Here is a 20,696-nt window from a genome sequence, read left to right as displayed (position 1 = left end):
TAAGTTTAATATTTAAGTGTTATAGTTTTATTTTCTATTAAAATCGGACAACGATCGATAGAAACAATCGAATAATTCAGAGGAAAATCATGAAATCTGTACTTTTTTTAGACATATACGCCTAAAAATCAAAATACAGTTGTTTAAAGATTGTTTAAATTTTGCAATAGCTGGGGTATAGTGGTGTGGGGTGCTGCACAATATTTGTTATAGTGTTGTCAATGCAGTTCGACAGGGAATATTAATTTAAAAAGTTGTTACCTGAGTAACGGTCTAATCTAATAGTCGGCAAAAATGACTATAACGTTCTCTCTTGTGTTCGAACAAGCTGTTATTACTCAATCATTCTAAATGCAAGTCCATGTCATTTTAAATTTCTGTCCATCCTATCTCGTATATCCTTGGAAACTCTTTGGAGCAACTAACTAAATTAAGTTTGATCACAAATTATGTTTTAAAAGCCATATTTCAGTCATTGTTAATAAATCGCATTGAGTCCTAGCTTTTATTAGAAGATGGGCTAAAAAAGAGTTTGATGATCCTTATACAACTAAAGCATTTTGGATTTGTTCGTCCAATTCTTGAATCATGCATGCGTTTGGAGACCTCAATATAATCACCAACAGAATTTAATAGAATCAGTTCAAAAACAAGTATTAATATTTTCCCTGCGACATCTTAACTGGGACCTGCATAGGCAATTACTACCCTACTTAGCAAGATTAAACCTGATTGACATCCACACTTTAAAGCGTGTAATCTTTATGCACAAACTAAGTAACGGTATGGTGTACCCTCCATTTCTTCTTGGAAAGATAGATTTTGAAGTACCCTCTAGATAAAATGGTGCATTTCGCCCGCTTCGTCTGCCAATTTGTAGGTCTAATTAAGCACTTCACGAATCTTTTCCAGTGTGTACGAACTATAACTTTGTTTATCTATTTATATGTTTTGAAAAATCTGTTCCTAATATTTCGTCCAAATTTATTTATACCTTAAGCCACAAATGTCTAGATATAAAAAATCTAAGTTATTGTAAGTTATTGTTATTATTTTAAATTAGTTTTATAGATTAATGTTAGCAGACCATTGTAAACTCTAATCAACAAAATTTTACATTTATTACTCACAACATATTTAAAAAAATTTCAATGCAAAGTTTTCTGTTTATTTTCTTAAATGATCTTTTCTTTGTAAAATTTCGGCTTATATTCAAAGAATATAAAAACGAGAACGGATGCAAAATTCTGCATTCCGAAGTTTTTTACCCCTGGAGACTATGATATATGCCTGTGCATAATTTTTATGGTTGGTTTTTATTTTTTGGCAATCCCACTATTTAATAGTAATGCAACTATTTTTTAGTGTAATTAACTATTTTTTTTAAATTACCATTTCATGGGAAATAAACAATTTATCCTAGGTTGGAACGGTTTTAACAATTAAATAGTTGATTTTACATTGTTTTTTTTTGTGTGCACGGCAGCAATACACCCAAAGAAAAAACTGTGTTTAATTTTAACAAGTGTGTCTTAAAAGTAAACTACTACCTCACGGAAAATTTCTGAAATTGTTTTTCAGTGACCAAAATTCATAGAACTATATTACCTAAAACAAAAAGTGTAAATTAATTTAAGTTTTAATTTATAAACTACTCTTTAAAAGAACAATTTTGTGACAAAATTAACATATTTTTTAAGATTAAAAAAAAACTTGTTTTTTGGTAATAAAAAATATATTTTTTATCGGAAACAATTAAGAAATTTGGTATTTGGTATTTGGTCACCGCAGCCAAACATGCCAGTTCGAGAAAATCTGTTTTATTTCTAATGCTCATATCTTTGTGATTTTTTTTCGGATCGACTTTATGAACTTATTATTATCGAAAGAAATTTCTGTGACAACCCCGAATAAAAAATATCGGCACAAACGACAGTATCAAAAGTTTGTTATCGACATACTGGAGATAGAAAGTTCGTAACAGGGATGATGACGAGATGATGACATTTGGCTGGCCCGACATGACTGGAATATATAATTATGTGCACATGACGAGAACTAGAAGAATTTCTACCAGCATTTACCTTCATTGCGTTTGTGTTTGGGGTTGAACTCCACATTGAGTTTCCTAAAACGTAATTTAATATTAGTTTGTCTTGTTTTATTCAGTCACAATTTTTTCCCTTACAGGGTTTTGTGTAAGCATTAAAAGCTGATGTGGTTTAAGTTTTATACCTGCAACATGAGGAGTTACCGTTTATTTTTTTGTGGAATAAAAGAAAAAATGTTAGTATTAAAAACATTGTTTTTTAATTCTAAAATAACTAAATATATTTAAAAAAAACAATATTCAATGTATAATTTTCCATAACACTGGCTTAAAAATTTTAATCGCCAAAAAAAAGGTTTGGAGATCAAACCTTGATTTTTCGGTGCAGTTTGGACTCCCTGATTTAGAAAATTAATCTACAAATTTTGTAGTATTATTTGGCTACTTTATTTATAGCTTACTTCTAGAAATAGATCTTTCTTAAAATGCCATCTTTATTTTATAAGGATTAGTTCGGTAACGTGCATGCTAGAGCTCAAAAAAATATAAAATGGATTTACCGGCGCATTGTTAAGTTTAATAAGGGACCGTAAACATTATAATTTAAAGAAAAAAAATAATTTATCAAAAGTATATAATTTTTATATAAAACATGAGCCATTCCTTTTTTTATTTTTATTATAAAAAACAAAATGAATAATTACTTGAAATTAGAGACGGAGCCAGGATTAATGTTGGACTATATATATGATCTACTCATTAACACCTCTCAGATGATGGATGCCACATAAAATACCCTTGATGAGTGTACATTTATATGATTTCCTGTACTTACAGCTTTCCTATTCGTAACCGCAATAAATCTTTTTTTGTTTCCTAAAGATCGACTCTCCTAGTGATGCTGAACAAGAATTTATATACTTTATAGGGTCGGAAATGACTCCTTTACTGCGTTGCAAACTTCTGACTATCATTATATTACCCTCTGTAAGGGTATAAAATTTATAAGTCTGCTGTTTTTAATTTTTTGTTAGTTCTTCGACATATATTAATGGTTAAATATTTTAGAATAACTGTTAGGTTTCATCAAAATCAAACTACTATACAGAAAGCTCGCATTGGAACAATACAAATATTAAAAAAAAAATTTGTTTTTTGCATGTAACTTTTTTGTTTTGCAATTTTTTTTTATATTCTTTTTACTTGTTAATAACTTGACAGTTTAGAATTTTGCTATTAATTTTATTAAAATGGGAAAACGATTCTTAAACATACACTCTTAAAAATATGGATTTTTTTTTTTTACCAAAGCAACGATGTCAGTCAGTTGACTTTGCCGAAAGCTCAACGGCTCAGCAACGTCATTCATTTGGTTTTTAAAGGAGAAATTTCCTTTGAGATCAAGAAAGAAGTATCCCTAAAATATAGAAAAACAGCCTTTAACTGACCCGCTTAATGGTAGCCTAGCGGCTAAGTTACCTGACCAGAAATCTGAGCAGTAAATCTTTTTTTTTTGTATTTGATGAAAAAGGGATGCCGGGTTCGATTCTCGCCGGCAACCAAATAAATATGTGATTTTTTTTTTAATTTCAATTCCTGTTTGTGTATCAAAATGTTCTAATGTGAGTTTTTATAAATCCATGTTTATGTTTATAACCCCAAATTTTCTTCAAATGAAGGCGACTCGCCTTTAGCGAAAATTCAAGGCGATTTTACTGGATTTTAAGGAGAAATTTCAAAAGTGTATTCGCAAGAAAAATAATAATTATAATTATAATATATAATTTAATTTTTGCAAAAGATGCTTGGGTATATGAACTTCGGCTTGCCGAAGATTGCTTCCATTCTTGATTTTTTAATCAATTTGTTTTGTAATTGGCACAAAGCTGCAAAATAAAATCTGCCTTGTTTTTCAACAATTGTAAAGTAGCGTGTCACGTGAATTTTACCTCGTCGAGAGTTTTTTTTGTTTGTATAATATAGCTCCCATTCGAAAAATAAATGAAAATAAATTAAACCTTTGCTGTTTTTAAATATTTTTTTTTAAGTTCTTCGAGATTTAGTATTTCAAAATTACGGTTTTAATTTTATTAAATTTAACGACTATTTCATATAGCCCCGATGGGAACAATCAAAATGTAAAAAAAACAAAGTTAAAAAACAACATTTTTTATGTTTTTGAAAGACTTTTTTTGACATACTAATGGTTGAATAACTCAAAATTACGCTTTTAATGTTATAAAAGTCAGAAAATGATATCATTAGCTGTCATTGGAACGATTGAATAATTGAGCTGAAAATTGTTATAGCTTTAATGGTTTTAAATATCTGCGCATATAAATTAAATTTAAGACGTTCTAAAAAATATTAAATTTTTGCAACAACTGCAATTTTTGCAAAAATAATTGAAGCGCATCTAAGATGTACAAAATATCTTCAAGCCGTTCGGCTTGTAATGGAATAACTCATAGGCGGCATCTGTAAGGAAAATTAAAGTTAAATGGACACTATTTAATGAATTTAATGAACGATTTGTCCTTAATTTCATCAGTTGGTAGCCATGGTTACCACATTTGCAATTACTTCGTTACGCAGCAAATATATGTTTAGCCAATTGTTGCCACCTAAGAGGTTAAAATCGGTACAAGTTTCCAAACCGTTGCTGTTAATTTTGCGGACACTTACAAAGCAACTATGACAGACGAGACTTACATAAAATCTGTTTATAAAAGCCAGTAGTTGCCACACTCACAACTATGCAGTGCAATAAGGGAAAATCGTTATCATTATATACAATTCTATATGGAGAAGAGGAAGGAGCGAGAGCGAAAAAAGTCGGAGGCATACTATGTGCGCGAACACTTCGCAAAAGTTTATTGAACCGGAAGTTGAGTGGCGGTTCCGTCTGTGAAATGCGGCAACAATGCAGCGCTTACAAAACAAGGAGCAACTCCGGCCTAAAGTTTCTGGTCGGAATGGTTAAGGGTATTCCGCATATTTTATTTATTTAATTGTAAATCATATGATTCAGAAATTTTATAGTACAAGCTCAAAACGAAGGCGATGAGGCGAGGCAAACTGTTAGATTACGTTTCTTTCGAAATGGGATAACTTATTTATACCGGCGGAGCCTAGTTGATATTAGGGGTTGGGAACTTCTTTCTTTTGTAACTAAAAAGCCCCTTTTATTGCACTATATCCACATCAACAGAGCATGTAACTACTGTTCAAGTGATGCAAATGACAAGAACAGGAGGTTAAAAAAGTTGAACTTTATCTCATTATTTTTTAATAGTCTCATTCATGTCAAAAATTTACATAAGATTACAAATTAAAGTTTTTTTAAACAAATAAAATGTTTTTAACATTCTAATTTTAATTTATTAATCTAAATTATTTTTAAAATTAATGTAATAGGCACTAATGCTTAAGACAGAATATTTTTAGCAATGCTTTTAATATGGTCTTATTTAACTTGATCTTAAATAATTATATTTTAGTATTATTCTAAACCTATAAAGTACATATAGTATGGATAGCTGAGGCGATCTAGCCATGTCGGTCTGGGAAACTATAAAAGCTTGAGATTTTGGACTTTACATGCAAATTCTAGTTATGGCTACGCATTAGAGCTTAGTTATTGGTAGACGCAAAAAGTTTCAAAATCGATAATTATTTTAGAATTTTTTGAGTTATTAAGTCCTCTGCAGCCGCTCTGCCAGCAAAACTCTAGACTCAGGATGGCGCTAACTAAACCCCGATTGTTTTGTGGGGGAATATTTTTTTACAATTTCTTGCAGTATTTGGGGAACTCGACTATAGCGTTCTTTCTCGATTTGGTTATTTTGAAATCGGTTAGCAGCTGAGAAACGGATGTATAACAGATTATCCTCAATATCTGCAGACAAAGTCATATTTCTAAATGGAAAACGAATTGTCAGAAATTTAACCATTTTGTGAAACAACCCAACTTTATAAGACTGTATGTTTTGCTTGGAAATATCAGATTTATATTTTAGAAGTAGATACATTTGCTTAAAACTTTGTACCATGTTGTAAGACTCACTTTTAGTCAGAATTTGGTTGGAAAAGTTTTCTAAAACACCGCAGTTTGTTGTGGTTTTGTAATTGAAAATAAGCTTAGAGGCTTATTGATTTGCGTGAAAAAAAAACCTTTCAAAAGCCTATAGTTTGTCGAACATGTTAGCGAGCAGCAAAAAATTTTATTGAAAACTGTATTGAAAAACATAAGGGTAAAATGTCCCCTTAGTGTAACAATTGTTCAGCCTTATGCTGTCCACCCTCTGCCCTTTCATCGCCTCCAAACACTTTTATATACATTTTTATAACCCATAGACAACGTCTAGACTGAACAGGACACAAACAGGACTATTGGCTACTGTTTCATCAAACAGGAGAAAATGTTATTCTTAAACTACACCCCGTTCGCAGTAGTGAATACTCCTTTCCTTTTCGATTGATACTTATATTAATTAAAAATTTAATAGTACATTTAAATTTTGGACCTTATTGTTACGCAGTACTCAAATAACCGTTAACACTGCCTAACAAATTTAAAATTGGTTTTCCGGTACAAGTGGACTATCTTATTTTAAAATTATTATTATTGTAAAATGTAATATTTATCTGTAGGCATAAACTGTTTTACTATACTCGGTACTGTCGGCGTCGGCAACGAGCCGGATGAATAAATCGCTGACCCGCGTGTCGTGCGCGTGGACACCACCGGTTTACAGCATTGATGAGTTTCAGCTCAATTATTCGATCGTTCCTATGGCAGCTATATGATATTGTTTTCCAATTTGCATTAAATTAAATCGTAACTCTGAAATATCAAATTATTAATATTTTCAAAAGAATTAAACAAAAATACAAAAATACAGAAGTAACATTTTTTTGGTATGGTATAGTCGTCCGATTTTCACGAAGAACTAAAAAAAAATTAATTATAATTTTGTTTCATTTATTTTTCCGATTGTTCCTATGGGAGCTATAGACGACCGATCCGGCTCGTTCCTGCAACAGAAAGACAAAATTTGGGAAAGTATAACGCAGAATGCTTTTAAACTGAGAGACTAGTTTGCGTAGAAACGGACGGACGGACAGGCAGACAGTCAGACGGACGGACAGACGGACATATCATGACGGATCGACTCTCCTAGTGATGCTGATCAAGAATATATATACTTTATAGGGTCGGAAACGTCTCCATCACTGCGTTTCAAACTTCTGACTGAAATTATAATACTATACAAGAAACGAAGCAAACTTCGGCAAGCCGAAGTTTATATACCCTTGCAGCTATTGCAAGAATTAAATATTTTTGAAAACATTAAAATTATGATTTACTTGCGTATATGTCTAAAAACATTGAAGCTATGATGATTTGCATCTCAATTTTTATATAGTTATTTTATATATTTTTATTATTTCTATGGGAGCTGTATGATATATGTCGAAAAACTAAAAATAAAATTTTAAACAAACTTCTTCAGTCCAAAAACTTTTATGCATCTTCCATTGAGAATGTGGGTGCCGTAGGCGTTTGCTGTGAAGAGAAGTCTTAGCCTTAAAACAAGCATCGAAAGCGTCTGGATGCCCAATCCCAACATTTATAGCTCTTGTAGCTCTCCACACGTAGTGGCAGAGAAACACACTCGCCCTGTCCCCGATTCACACTGTTTTTTACAATGCAATTGCAAGGCTGATAGACATGAACAGAAATTTCACAGCATTCTTGTACAAACAATAAATACACCCAGACTATAAGGAAGATAATGAGTGGGGAAACTTACATTTGAATTGAATGTCTAATCATTTACCCCTCACAAAATTTTGAACTCAGAAACTGTGTAAGTTAAAGGTGTTTTAACACCAGTTTCCTTGTTTTTACCCTTAAGGAGGGTATAATAATTTCAGTCAGAAGTTTTTAACGCAATGAAGGAGATATTTTCAACCCTATAAAGTATATATGTTCTTGATCAGTGTGACTAGGAGGGTCGATCTAGCCATATCCGTCTGTCCGTCCGTCTGTCCGCCTGTCCGTCCGTCTGTCCGTCTTGATTAACATCACTAGGAGAATCAATCTAGCCATGTCCATCTGACTGTCTGTTTCTACGCAAACTAGTCCCTCTCTTTTAAAGCTATTTAAAGTTGTTTCTATGGCTGGTACTAATACTTTGGCTAAAAGAAAGGTGAATTTGCAATTTAAACTTCGGTGGCCTAGTATTACGGGCTAGTTCTTATTTCTTGAGTTAGGACTGTTAATGACATCTGGTCCAAACGGGGTATACTTTGAAAGGCATGAAATTGATGTAAAAGAATGAATAAAGGTTTAAAATTTTACAATTAAATTAACCTTTTTTTACCCACAGTAGTTTAAGTCGAAACGAGCATATATATATCATATATCATATAGCTCCCAAATGAAATTAAGAAAAAAAATTTAAGCTATAATAATTTTCAGTTAAATTATTCGATTCTTCCTATAACAGCTATATGACATATGCAGAAAAATATTAAAAAACCGCAAAGTTATAATTTTTTGCATTGATTTTTTTCGTTGTAACTTTTTTAATTTTCCATTTTTTTAAATTAAATTACGCTCTTAATTTTATTAAAATCGGAAAACGACACCATGTTGCTGCTATAGAAACATTCTAATAGTTGAGCTGAAAATCTTAACAACTCCATTTTGCTTTTAACTATATACGCATATAATTCGAAATTTAGATGTTTTAAAGAATATTTAATTTTTACAATAGCTGCAATGGTATATAAACTTCAGTTTGCCGAAGTAAGCTTCTTTCTTGTTAAATTTTTATACCCACAGGGTGTTATAATTTTGGTCAGAAGTTTGTAACGCAGATAAGGAGTCGTTTCAGACCCCATAAGGAGTCATATTCTTGATCAGGATCAATAGGGGAGTCGATATAGCCATGTCCGTCTGTCCGTCTGTCCGTCCGTCTGTCTGTCTGTTTCAATACCGTTTGCGAGCTGTTTAAAAGCTAGCGGTCTGAAACTTTCGTCATAAAACATTTGTACGTTGATCAAGTTTGTAAAGAGCCCCGTCTATATCCTAAAGCTCCCATAGGAACAACCGGATATTACTTGCAAGAATTGAAGATATTTCGCGCAGTGTAAAAGCTATTCCACATGCATCTTTTCAAATCGTATTTTTTTATGTAAACTTTGATCAGGGTAAAAGCGCGTGCTTATCGGACGTCTATATTCTATAGTTCCCATAGGAACAATAGGGTGAAATCGGTTAAAATCTGATGTTTTTAAGATATAAAAAATAAACAAAAAAATAAATAAATAAATAAATAAATAATTAAAAAAATAAATAAATAAATAAAAAAATTGAAATAAAATTATAATTTTGCTGTTTTTAAAACATAATAATAGTTTACTATTACAGAATTACGAATTTAATTTTATAAAAATCGAACAACGGTGTCATTTAGCTTCCATAGGAACCATAAAATAATTTTAAATAAAAGATATATAAATATGAATTATATAGTTGTCTTAAAAAAGGCCCAAAAATATTTTGTAATCAAGCAACTCAAAAGTTTAAACCCGAAGTTTTCTTGCTTTCCTGATAATGGTAACTTTTCCTTTATAAAGGTTATTTTCTTTACTTAAATGTATTAAATGTTTATACATTTCTTACCAAAAATCCGTTACTATAACAATAAATGCAGTTCGAGAAAACTCTGACCTTGTCCTCGATTAAAACCAGTAACCTCTCGCAACATAGAGAAACTTGAGCATCTTCCCTGGCAAAATCATCAGTTGGGACGGCTCTATATGAACTAAGACAGCAGACTACATTATAACAGGAGTGTAGTTTGGCTAGATCAAAAACTTTAATAAAAATAGAACAATCTTTTTTTGCAATGCACAAGCTCAAACCTAAATGCCAATGACCAATACCAGGGCCGTTGCCTTGAAGCAGGGTAAGCTTTCGCACGGCATTTTTTCCCTTTCATCCCTCTTACTGTCGGCCACCGCAGCTGGTATTTTCTTACGGTTTTAAAAATAACAAGAAGAAAAGCCAACTGCGGTAAGCTCTATGCGAAAATGATGCGTTTTAAAATGGCTCTAAACAAATAAAAAAAAATTAATTAAAATTAAAAAAAAAAATTATTTGTTTTGCTCCAACATGGCGATTATTTTGTTTAAGGGCAATGGGCCGAGGAGCGCTTGGTGAAAGATGAGCATTTTTACCAAAAAATCAACTTTTAAGATTAAGCTTTTCCAGCTCGATTGTTACCTCAATAATCAGAACTGCCGCGTTTGGTGCTCCGAAAACCCGCACGTCGCTTTGGAAAAGCCAATGCATCTACAAGGAATCACGGAATCATTTTTTTTTGTTCGAAAACCAGGGCAGCCGTAACCGTCAATGGTCGCTTCATGTTGGAAGACTTTTTCTTCCGCCCAATTGTAGATAAAGACTTCGACATCCAGCAGAACGGCGCTACGTGCCACACAGTCAACGTCAATCAGCCGAAAAGGCTCTGTCAACTCGCCGCCTCACAGCATTGATTGCAACAGCGAACTGTAGCGACTTTTCACCGTGGCTTTCTAGCTCATATTCTTATAGGCTGAGTACTAGCGAGATCGAAAAACAGCTTTGCTAGCAGAAAATTATTATTTTTTATGGTACCCTTGAAGAAGGTGATATAATTTTAGTCAAAAATTTGCAACGCAGCCATGTCCGTTTCAGTTTTAAAGCTATCTGCATATACTTTCCCAAAAGTTGTCTTTCTATTGCAGAACTTTTTAAAACTTTGTTTTTTAATTTTTATTTAGTTCTTCGATATACATTAAAGAATTAAATTTTATCGAAACCGGTCGACTATAAAACTTGGGATTAATCCAAATATTTAAATAATAAGTAAAACTAGAAAGGAAGCCAACTTCGGCTTGCCGAAGTTCATTCACCCTTGCAGCTATTGCAAAAATTAAATATTCTTTAAGACATTAAAATTATGATTTACTTGCGTGTATGTTTAAAAGCATTGAAGCTATAATGAATTGCAGCTCAATTATATAAGTTCCTATGGCAGCAATATGATATCATTTTCCGATTTTAATAAAATTAAAAGCGTAATTCTGAACTGTCAAATAATTAAATAATCAAAAAGAACCTAAAAAAATTACAAAATAAAAAAGTTACATTTTGAAAAAAAACACATTTTTTTTTTGTTTCATTGTTCCTTTGGGAGTTTTATGTTATAGTCGTCCAATTTTTATGAAATTTAAACCGTAATTCTAAAATATTTGACCATAACTATATGTCGAAGAACTGCAATAGAAAGACAACTTTTGGGAAAGATTCATGCTGATAGCTTTAAAACTGAGGGACTAGTTTGCGTAGACGAACGGACAGACGGACGGACAGACGGACGGACAGACGCACATGGCTACATCGACTCTCCTAGTGATGCTTATCAAGAATATATATACTTTATAGGGTCGGAGACGTCTCCTTCACTGCGTTTCATTTATTAAAGAATTCATTAAATATCATTCAAAACAGAATAAAAGGTGTCAACTAATCTAAGGTTTTGAGTTACACTTTTTTAACGGAAGATGCATAGCGATTTACCATAACAAAAAATGTTTAAAAATGCGCGCATGTTGGTTGATCAACACATTTAAAAAATACGTACAATGGCTTAAAGAAAATTAAATCAGACATCAGTATAGTTGAATTTTTAATATTATTTTTTTTGTTATTGGGTCACATACATTTTTTTTTTATTTATTAGCACTATTGTAAAAACGGTAATGTTTGTGGTATCATTTGTATATTCGATTTCTGAATGTGAATGGCAAGAAGTTGGTAGGTATTCTAACAATTTTTGTCGGTTATAGCATAATAACTGCAAATTTTGGTTGAGTTTATCATTCAAGTAATTTTCGGTTGGAACAATTTAACTGTAGAACCGGCTGACTCACCAAGAAATTTTTTTCTGTGAGTTGGTTGAGAGAGTTAGACTTATAACAAGTACATATGCCTAAAACACGCAAGTAGACTTCAACCGCTGCTCAGCTGTTCATTTTGCATGGACTGCCCCTCCAGTGGGAGGGAAATCGATTGAGGGAGGCTAGTTGTAGTTGTATTTGTTGCTTTATTTAGTAACGAAGAGACTACAAAAACGACGAGGCTGGCGACGACGGCGACAGTTGTTATTACAAACATGTTAGTTGCGCCCGTTTGGACAAGAAAAGCACCTGGGGGTGGCTAAGGGCGACGGGATGGAGTGTACGATGGGGAGACCCTGTGAGTCATGCATTAAGGCTATAACAAAAAAAGAAAGGAAGTAAACTTCGGCAAGCCGAAGTTTATAAACCCTGGAAGCTTAAGGGGGTTTCCTGGTCTAGAAACATGAATTTAAGGCATTTTTTCAAGTAAGACAAAAAAGAAATGAAAAACATTTCTATGGTTTGTATTGACATTAAAAAAAAAAAAAAAAAAAAAAATTAAAAAAACCCTAAAATTTTTGCGTACTTTTGTTGCGTACTCTGCACTTGCAGAGATCGTTATCGGGTTGACCACTTTAAAAAAAAGCATTAAAAATAACACCAATTTGTTCGACCTTTTCGAATGTTTTAAAAATACTTAAATTTTTTTAAGTTCGAGGCAGAAGCAATAGAGAGTAGATATATAAGATATATACCAAATTTCAAAAGAATCGGTTAAACATTCATGTCAACCACCTAAAAAAAAAGGAGTTTCGAGAAAAACGAGTTTAGAGATTAGGAAACGATTCTAATGGCTCGGACTCCACGTCACAGAATTGGCCGTGTCTCCGAAAATAATCCGTATAATTTTATAAAACAACCATTACAAAACTATAAAACGACTATATGTTAATGTATATATGTTAGTTAACAATGAAAAGCGTAGTTTAAAAAATGTTTTTCGACATACTACGAATGTTTGATTTTTATAATATTTAAAAATAGTATTTTAGAAATTGTGAAAAATATTGAAAACAAGGAAGTTATTTCAGTATTGCCATTTTTTTCCTATTTGTTTTTGGAACTTTTCTATGTCAGCATTGGCTAACAAAATTAAGAAACAAAATCCTACAGATTTGATTTTAAAAACGACACTCAACGTTACTGTTAACGTGTAATTTACGTTTTCAACCTGCATTAAGGGGGTATTGTGGTCTTGAAATTTTAATTTATTTTTGCGATTGTTCATATTGGAGCTATATGCTATAGTCAGGGTCGGAAACGTCTCCTTCACTGCGTTGCAAACTGAAATTAGAGAACTTTCTGCAAGGGTATAAATATATATACATTTCATGTTATTGCTGGAACAAATTTCTCGGAACAGTTGTTTTATTAATTATTTTTTAAACTAACATTTATTTTGCTTTTAACATGCATATTAGATAATTATAGCAGAAGGAGAATTTACTGTAAACAATAATAATACAATAATAATGTATTAAATAAATAAAATAGAGAAATCAACACAAAAATCAAAAATAATACTGTTTTGAGAAAAAGCCTTTTTGACATGCACGCTGCCGGACTCAAACTCGCGAACTCGCTGAAGTAAACAGCTTTTTTGATTCCGGAAAGTTCCATCTTCAAGATAAAATATTAAAATTATTTCTAGATTTCAGTCGTGTGTTTTTTAAGATTTAATTTATGTTCTCGGAACAACATTTTAGCAATTTATTCATTCGAGTTCTAGAATTTATATTAGGAAACCTATCCTTATAAAATGTAAGGGAAAGTTGCAGCATGATCTATTTCTAGAAAAGAAGCTATCAATGACCGAAATTAGTAAAAAAAAAAAAAATTGGCATAAAAACAGGTGAAAAGGGTTATTTATACAAAAAAAAAATGGCACCATACAAAAAATTTGGAGTTTCATTTTTGGAGGGTTTCATCGATTTAAATTTGTAAACCAGTGTAGGTGATGCCAAGGCTAAAAAGCAGTCATTGGTAGACCTCTTTCCCCTTTGACACTCTCCCTCTTAATCCATATTGTGATTCATCGGTCGCTAGTGCGGTTAGTTCGTCTGGCGCCGTTCTGCTTTTTGAATTGCCGCTCTATAACCTTGTCGGCTTCGTCGTGTCCCGCGACCGCATCGGTTACTTCGATTCACTATGGGCATAAGAAATGTTGGCGTTAATTAAAAAAAAACATTTTTAATTTAAACGGATTGGCTTTATTGATTAATTATTTAGTTTAATTTATCTTATAATCTCAAACGCTTAAATTAAGTGCATTGTTATTAATAAAATATTACAAAAATGTTTGTCCTAAAGTTGACTTGGCTTTATTGATCCATCATTTAGTTTAAATTAAATTAAGTGCAGTATTATTATTAATAAAATATTACAAAAATGTCTGTCCCAAAGTTGACTTGAGAAGGACACCTATTTGTGATTAAAATGGTCTAAATTCCAAAACACATGCATACATCTATTTTCAAACTTAAAAACTGCGAGCATGAATATTTTGCAAAAAGATTTGACCAAAACAAATAATTTAAAAACCTTATTAGTAGAGTTTGAAAGTAAAGGTCCTTTCCAATTTTTATTTTGATCTTAACTTTACATCTTCATTTTTTTTTCTCAAGTTAAACTTCTAAAGGTTTCCATGTTAATATTCAACGATCATCAACGTTTCATGTTTGGAGTACTGTTCACCAGTGTGAAGTCCCCACATGTGAATTTATTTATTTATTGTTGTTCACCAACGGATATTTAAAAAAAAATCTTATCAGCCTAATATATTTTGTAGTAATTCGTGATTCAAGAAATTGGTTCTGTGTGAACGCACATAAAATGGGGAAAATGTCCTCATATGGTGACATATAAACCAAAACGAGTTTAACAGCGTAGAAGTATCCTTGAACTACTTTTATTAAAAACACTTTAAAGAAATTAAAAATTTCTGAGCTACTGAGTTGCTTAACAGAATCACTAGAAACTATAACTCATTCGCTTTAAACCTTTTCAATTCAAACTATTTCATACATCAATCTTTAAAAGTATTATGTAAGGATTTGTATTTATATCAACTGTAGATTCTTTGTTAATCCTAAAAGAATTATTATGATGCATTTAACACAATTTAGTATGCGTATTGGGATTTAGTGTACTAGTTTATATTCTGAACTAGTAGTTCTTTATAGTCCGAATCGAAAATATTTAGATTGGGAAATCCAAATTTTATGACCTTCATGATTGGCAGTTCTTAAATACTTTTGAAACAATATTGGATGAATGAACTTTTTACATGCAATTTTAAGAAAGAGAGTTTTAATTTTCAGTTTTAGCCTATACCATTCTATATTAACATAAATTTGAATGATGTTAACTTTATTCAGTATTTAACAAAAAAATGTACTGTTTTTCCATGGTGCAGTCGGAGAACGACTCGTCGCCACTCTACGCATTTGGCTGCTTTTTAAGTCATCGCTGTTTTATTTATTGTTTTTAGGCATTTCCTTTTTCGCCCTTCATCAAACTTCCTGCTCTCCCCTATCGACACCAATGGGAACATTTTTTCTCACGCGAATTTTCCTCATCAACAATCCATTCAGAAACCTGCATTTTGACAGTAAAAATAGATTCATCAACAATCCATTTAGAAACCTGCATTTTAGACGGTAAAAATAGTCCCGTTTGGTGCGAAAACGTAAGTCAAGAAATAATTGTGTTCAGCAGAAAACCTCTTCAGTTCTTCATGATATGACGATATAAAAACAAGCGCATTAGGCTGTTCAAAAATTTATCAGTGAGTTATTTACGTTTTACATCTGTGTTCATGCATATTTAAACAAAAAATCACCGTTACACCAGCTTAACTTTTTTTAAATGTCGTTTTTTTTGGCCTCATCCGAAAGCGGCAAGGTCGTATCCTAAAATAGTTTTTGAATGGCAGCACTCTGAAGAGCGACTGGTAGCATGCATTCCATGCACCCGAAACTTAAAACTGCTGACATTATAACTCGACTATAAATTTACCGATCGGTTTGAAATGGAGACTGAATCATCTTAAATGGGCCCTATATACAGTGACCTTTGAATTTTTGTCCATTTGGCAAAATTTAAAATATCTTTTTTAAAACCCCAAAAATTTACTTTTTTGCTCAATCCGACGACATTTGGTTTGATATTTTAAATGTATAAAGCTTTTATAATTTAGTGTAATTTATTTCAAATTTCTTCCTAACGCTACAAGTTTAAATTATTTTTTAATGCGCTAGTCACACAGCGATTTTTGCCATTCTTTCGACAACATTCTAATAAGTTCTTTCTTTAAACAAAATTTAAAGAATATCTTATTTTTTCATTGTCACACTTAAAAAATGTTGTAAAGATTTTAAGCTTGTTAGATTTTTTAATGATTTCTACTCAAAAAAGAAATTATATTAATATCTGTTTTACGGTGTATTTTTTTTTTAGGTTTAGTCATGGTAGTATCTAAAGTTTTAGCATCTTTTTTAAATTTTGTCGAACAAAAGAAAAGCTTGAAAACGATATATTTGTAGGAAAAGAAGGTTTTAATGGTCACATCGGTTGGGCAGAACTTGATACAAAAAATAAAATAAGAATTAAAACATGTGAATAACGTATAATACACTTTAAAAAATGTGTACCATACAAAATATTATGAGTGTCATTTCTGAACTGCACCAGCAAAGTCAACTTTCATCTCCAAAGAATTTTCTCGCTTTAATTTTGAAAGGCAGTGTATTTTTATGTTGTTTATCGATAATGATCCAAGAAACAATATTTTGAGGTACGAAAATTTTGGCAATATTATTGAAGTCATTGATTCAAAGATTATATAGTTCATAAGTTAAATATTCCAAGAATTTATATAAAGTAAGATAGAGTCAATGCTTTTATGTGTTGGCTTATTCCAAGTTGCAAAATCAGACGATTTGGTTTTCCGAATGCGTTTATTCGGCGCAGCTTAAAGCGGCCCCTTGCGCTCTCTCAATCGATTACTCTCAGCGGCTCAATTTCCTCCCGCATTTCCTTACTGCGCAGGCCTCAAATTTGGAAGTTGGTTCTATCGATATTTCAAGAGCTAGGAACAAACACGCCAATTTAATGATAATGATCACTTTTTTAAAGCGTAGAGTATAAGATATGATTGTTTTTAGTTAAAAGTACAATTTTGTTGAGTTACTCCTCGCCACACTATCAATTACAACCCCCACAAACAGACTGTTCCCACCCGCTTTCTCTTGGCCGCTTTCTCTCCAGCTCTCTTTTAGCTGTTTTACGTTTCTGACTTGGGGGTGCCGTTTCCGCCATCGCACCCGCCCCCGCCCCCGCCAACCCCCAAGCGCGGTATGTCCTTTTGTGCATTGTCCTTGCCTTCCGACGACGCCGTCGCCAACTCCGAATTGTACGCCACGCTGGCGCCAGCAAAAAACTGGTCGCCAGTCGTTCGCCTGCTGCTGAAAAATTAACTTCGGCATAATTTAGTTGGTCTTTGTCTTTCGCTGCGCTCGTTACGTTTCGTCGCTACCTTCTCTCGTTTTCGAAGGATTCCACTTAATGCCGCAGCAGAAATAACAATAACAACAGGCAACGTCGCGAAATTCAAATACAGAATTCGTAGCACACATTTCAGCAGCACTGCTCAGTGCTTTGCGGTTAAATTTTGAATCCCTTGTTCGACCCAGCAGCAAGTGGTTGCTCCCTCTCGCAAAAAATCGAAATCGCTGTGAAACAAATTGATTTTTTGTGCTGGCCAAAAAAGCAAACCCGACCCCAAATAAGATACACCGGCAACAACCAGTCCACACATATCCCAGCCACCCACTACCAGTTCTTAGCTTGTGTGAAAGGAAAAAAACTCATCATGCTTATTGGATTAGTACGCGACTCCGTGATGCAGTGCTTCTGCCACACGTGCCGAGCACCCGGAATTCTGCCAGCGGGTAAGAATTAAACCTGGTAACAGTTTGACCCAAGAAATGCATACTCGTACTCGTCGAACATAAATATCATAACGTTTGAGACCCTTTGGCGATAAACCCAATCGACGATAAAGGGTATAGATATGTCCGTCTGTCCTAGTCAACAACATGGGAAGATAATCATGGCTATGCCAGTTCTTACTAAAAATATATACTTAAAACTGTTAATATTGCTATACTTTTACAAATTTTACGAGAACGCCTTTTGGGTTTGCAAAATAATTTGTGCAAGTTTTTTAAGTTATAGTTTAACTCGGCCTATCATGTAGTTACACGTTTATACCCGAACTTTCCATCCGGGTATATTTAAGCTAACAATATACAAATCACCGGAGAATTTTGTAAATTGTACATTACATACATCGATAAATTTATTATTGGATATATCGATAACAATTACCAATTGCCACCTATACAAAAGACAGTGCTGACAGCTTTTTTAAGAGTCCTCTACCGAAAATCACAAACCCAACTATTCAGGACAACAAAATACATACGTCCTAAAAATGGGAAAAGAATAAGACACTTAAAAAATCAATTTTTCAGGAAAATGAAACTAGAGGTGCCTTTTAAGTATATTTTGTATACTATTTTTTACACACCTCTAATTGATGTGAGTTGTACGTTTTTTTTTAAAGGATGAGAAATAGTAGGTAAATTTTCGCTTGCTTGTGCATTGGCGCCACTCAGCCGGCAAGCGGTGAGTCACCGCCCGTTTATGGACGGGAAGTTAATTTTACAGGACTTTTTGATGCCTTTAAAAACATTTGGCTGTCTACACAGATTTTTAGATATTGCACTGATTTCAATATTTATTTTTTTCTATTGGGATATTGAAACGCAGTAATCGCCGCAAAAAAAAGCAAACACACACATACGCATTTAGCGAAGTGATTGCGCAATATGAACACGAAACAACGAACACAAGGGAACTGACGACAAAGGACGTAATTTATTGATTTATTGACAGGCCCGGGTCTTACATAAATATATGAATTATCCCTGCATATAGCCGTCTCTTACAACATACTACCAGCTATTTCGACGGATGGGAGTAACATTAGCCTAGAAGAATATTATGGTCCTTGGCACAATACGCATCTTGGCGCTGTCATTGTAAATCAAGTACCTGATTTGACTGCGATGACAATTGAGATATCAATTTTATAAAATAATTTGGGTTTTGAGAAACAAAAATATATTCCGTAAGGTACTCAGCGTTGCTTTCTCCACTTTGGACTTATAATTCTATGCATAGATCGAAATTATCCAATTATTACCTGCAAAAAGGAATAAATGTTATTTTAAGATGCAATTTAAATTTGGCCAACTTTATTTAATTTTATTGAGCTATGTTAACAAAACATTTCTATAATGTGTATTGGAAAGTTGAAGGAGGTGATATTTTAAGCAAAATTTCTACTTGTAACAGCTGCAAAAAGTAAATAAAACTATAAAAAATAGTACCATAAACAACATTTTAGTTAAATTTTCGTAAGCTAGTGTTACATTTCAGGGTCTTGGGTCTTGATTCAAAAGCCTTTATGGCTAAAGGCTAAATCAATAGAGATAAATGCGAGACATAAAGAAGATAGCTAATGTCGGGTATACAAATATAGAGTCAACGGAAAATCAACTTAACTTGACGTCAGAATGCTTTTAATCTGGCCAGGGTCAGTATAGTGAATTTTTGTGCATTGACTTTGAATACGTTGGCCTTAAATAAGGTTAACTTTGTGCTAGTTCGAAAGCCCGTAACGAAGAAAATTATTCTAACTCAAATTAGGCATGTTCATTAATGAAATGTCCTTGCGGCAACCGGCAACCTAAGTTCAGTTTGCGACTTAGGCACAGGCGACTGAAAGTTGCCGCCTCTTCGGCGTCGCTTGAAGTTTTCGCACGCCATTTTGATTTCAGACTGTATTTTACAATGTTTATTAAATCGATGCTAAAAGTCAAAATTTGAACCGCAGATAAAATAAAAGATGCCAAGCATTTTGAAAAAAATGACTTGTGTCTTCTCTATTGAATTAAATTTTTATTTTCATTTTATTACATTAACAAGTAGGTATTCTTGATCATTTTCGATTATACAAGTCCGTCTGTATGTCAGTCCGCTATAGGGAATGTTAAAACATTAACAAGTTTACAATGGTAATTTTTCCATCTCATATTCGATATACTTATATAACGATAACGCTAGTTCCTTAATTATATAGCAAAGAACTAGCTTACTTTCCGGCCTTTCGTTAAGCGGATAAACCAATAGAAAAGGAACTAAAATAAAACACATTCTCAATTGATATAATCTCATACATATGTATACAACTATGGATACAGGTGTCTTCACCGGTTTCTGGGCTTACATTTTCATCTAAATTAATTTTATTAAATCACTTACAGCAGTACGGTATGCGTAAATTTAATTGTTTTTTCAGTGAGAGTCGCTCCCTTCATAGGCCCTTAAAACAAATTGTCTTTAGTTTCTGTATTTTTTCACAAAGCTTTACTAGATGTAAATACATTCGTATATCCTACCCGTCCACGTTCACTTGTCACGTACTAGCCGCATTTTTCTATATTATCCTTCAGCAGGCGCTAGGTCTCAATTTGCTTCTCCACTCTCGACTTTTGCATGT

The 20,696-nt window shown here is 32.8% G+C and overlaps 1 protein-coding gene across 5 annotated transcripts in view; it reads left to right on the top strand.

The window, feature by feature from the left end:
- The window catches only part of LOC128253112 (stathmin), a 43,423-nt gene that overhangs the window by 4,397 nt on the left and 18,330 nt on the right, over nt 1-20,696 (top strand). Inside the window, exon 1 of one of the 5 annotated variants that reach the window (XM_052981267.1) lies at nt 17,512-18,018. The exons of 3 other annotated variants lie outside the window; for them this stretch is intronic. In XM_052981267.1, the coding sequence (XP_052837227.1) occupies nt 17,940-18,018 (79 nt within the window). In that variant the 5' untranslated portion in view covers nt 17,512-17,939. Of the gene's footprint in view, nt 1-17,511; nt 18,019-20,696 lie in introns of those variants that run through there. One more of the 5 variants, XM_052981264.1, reaches the window with a different exon arrangement.

The sequence above is a fragment of the Drosophila gunungcola genome (genome assembly GCF_025200985.1).
Source record: "Drosophila gunungcola strain Sukarami chromosome 2L unlocalized genomic scaffold, Dgunungcola_SK_2 000007F, whole genome shotgun sequence".
NCBI classification, from domain to species: domain Eukaryota; kingdom Metazoa; phylum Arthropoda; class Insecta; order Diptera; family Drosophilidae; genus Drosophila; species Drosophila gunungcola.
This window is presented reverse-complemented; position numbering and strand designations above follow the sequence as displayed.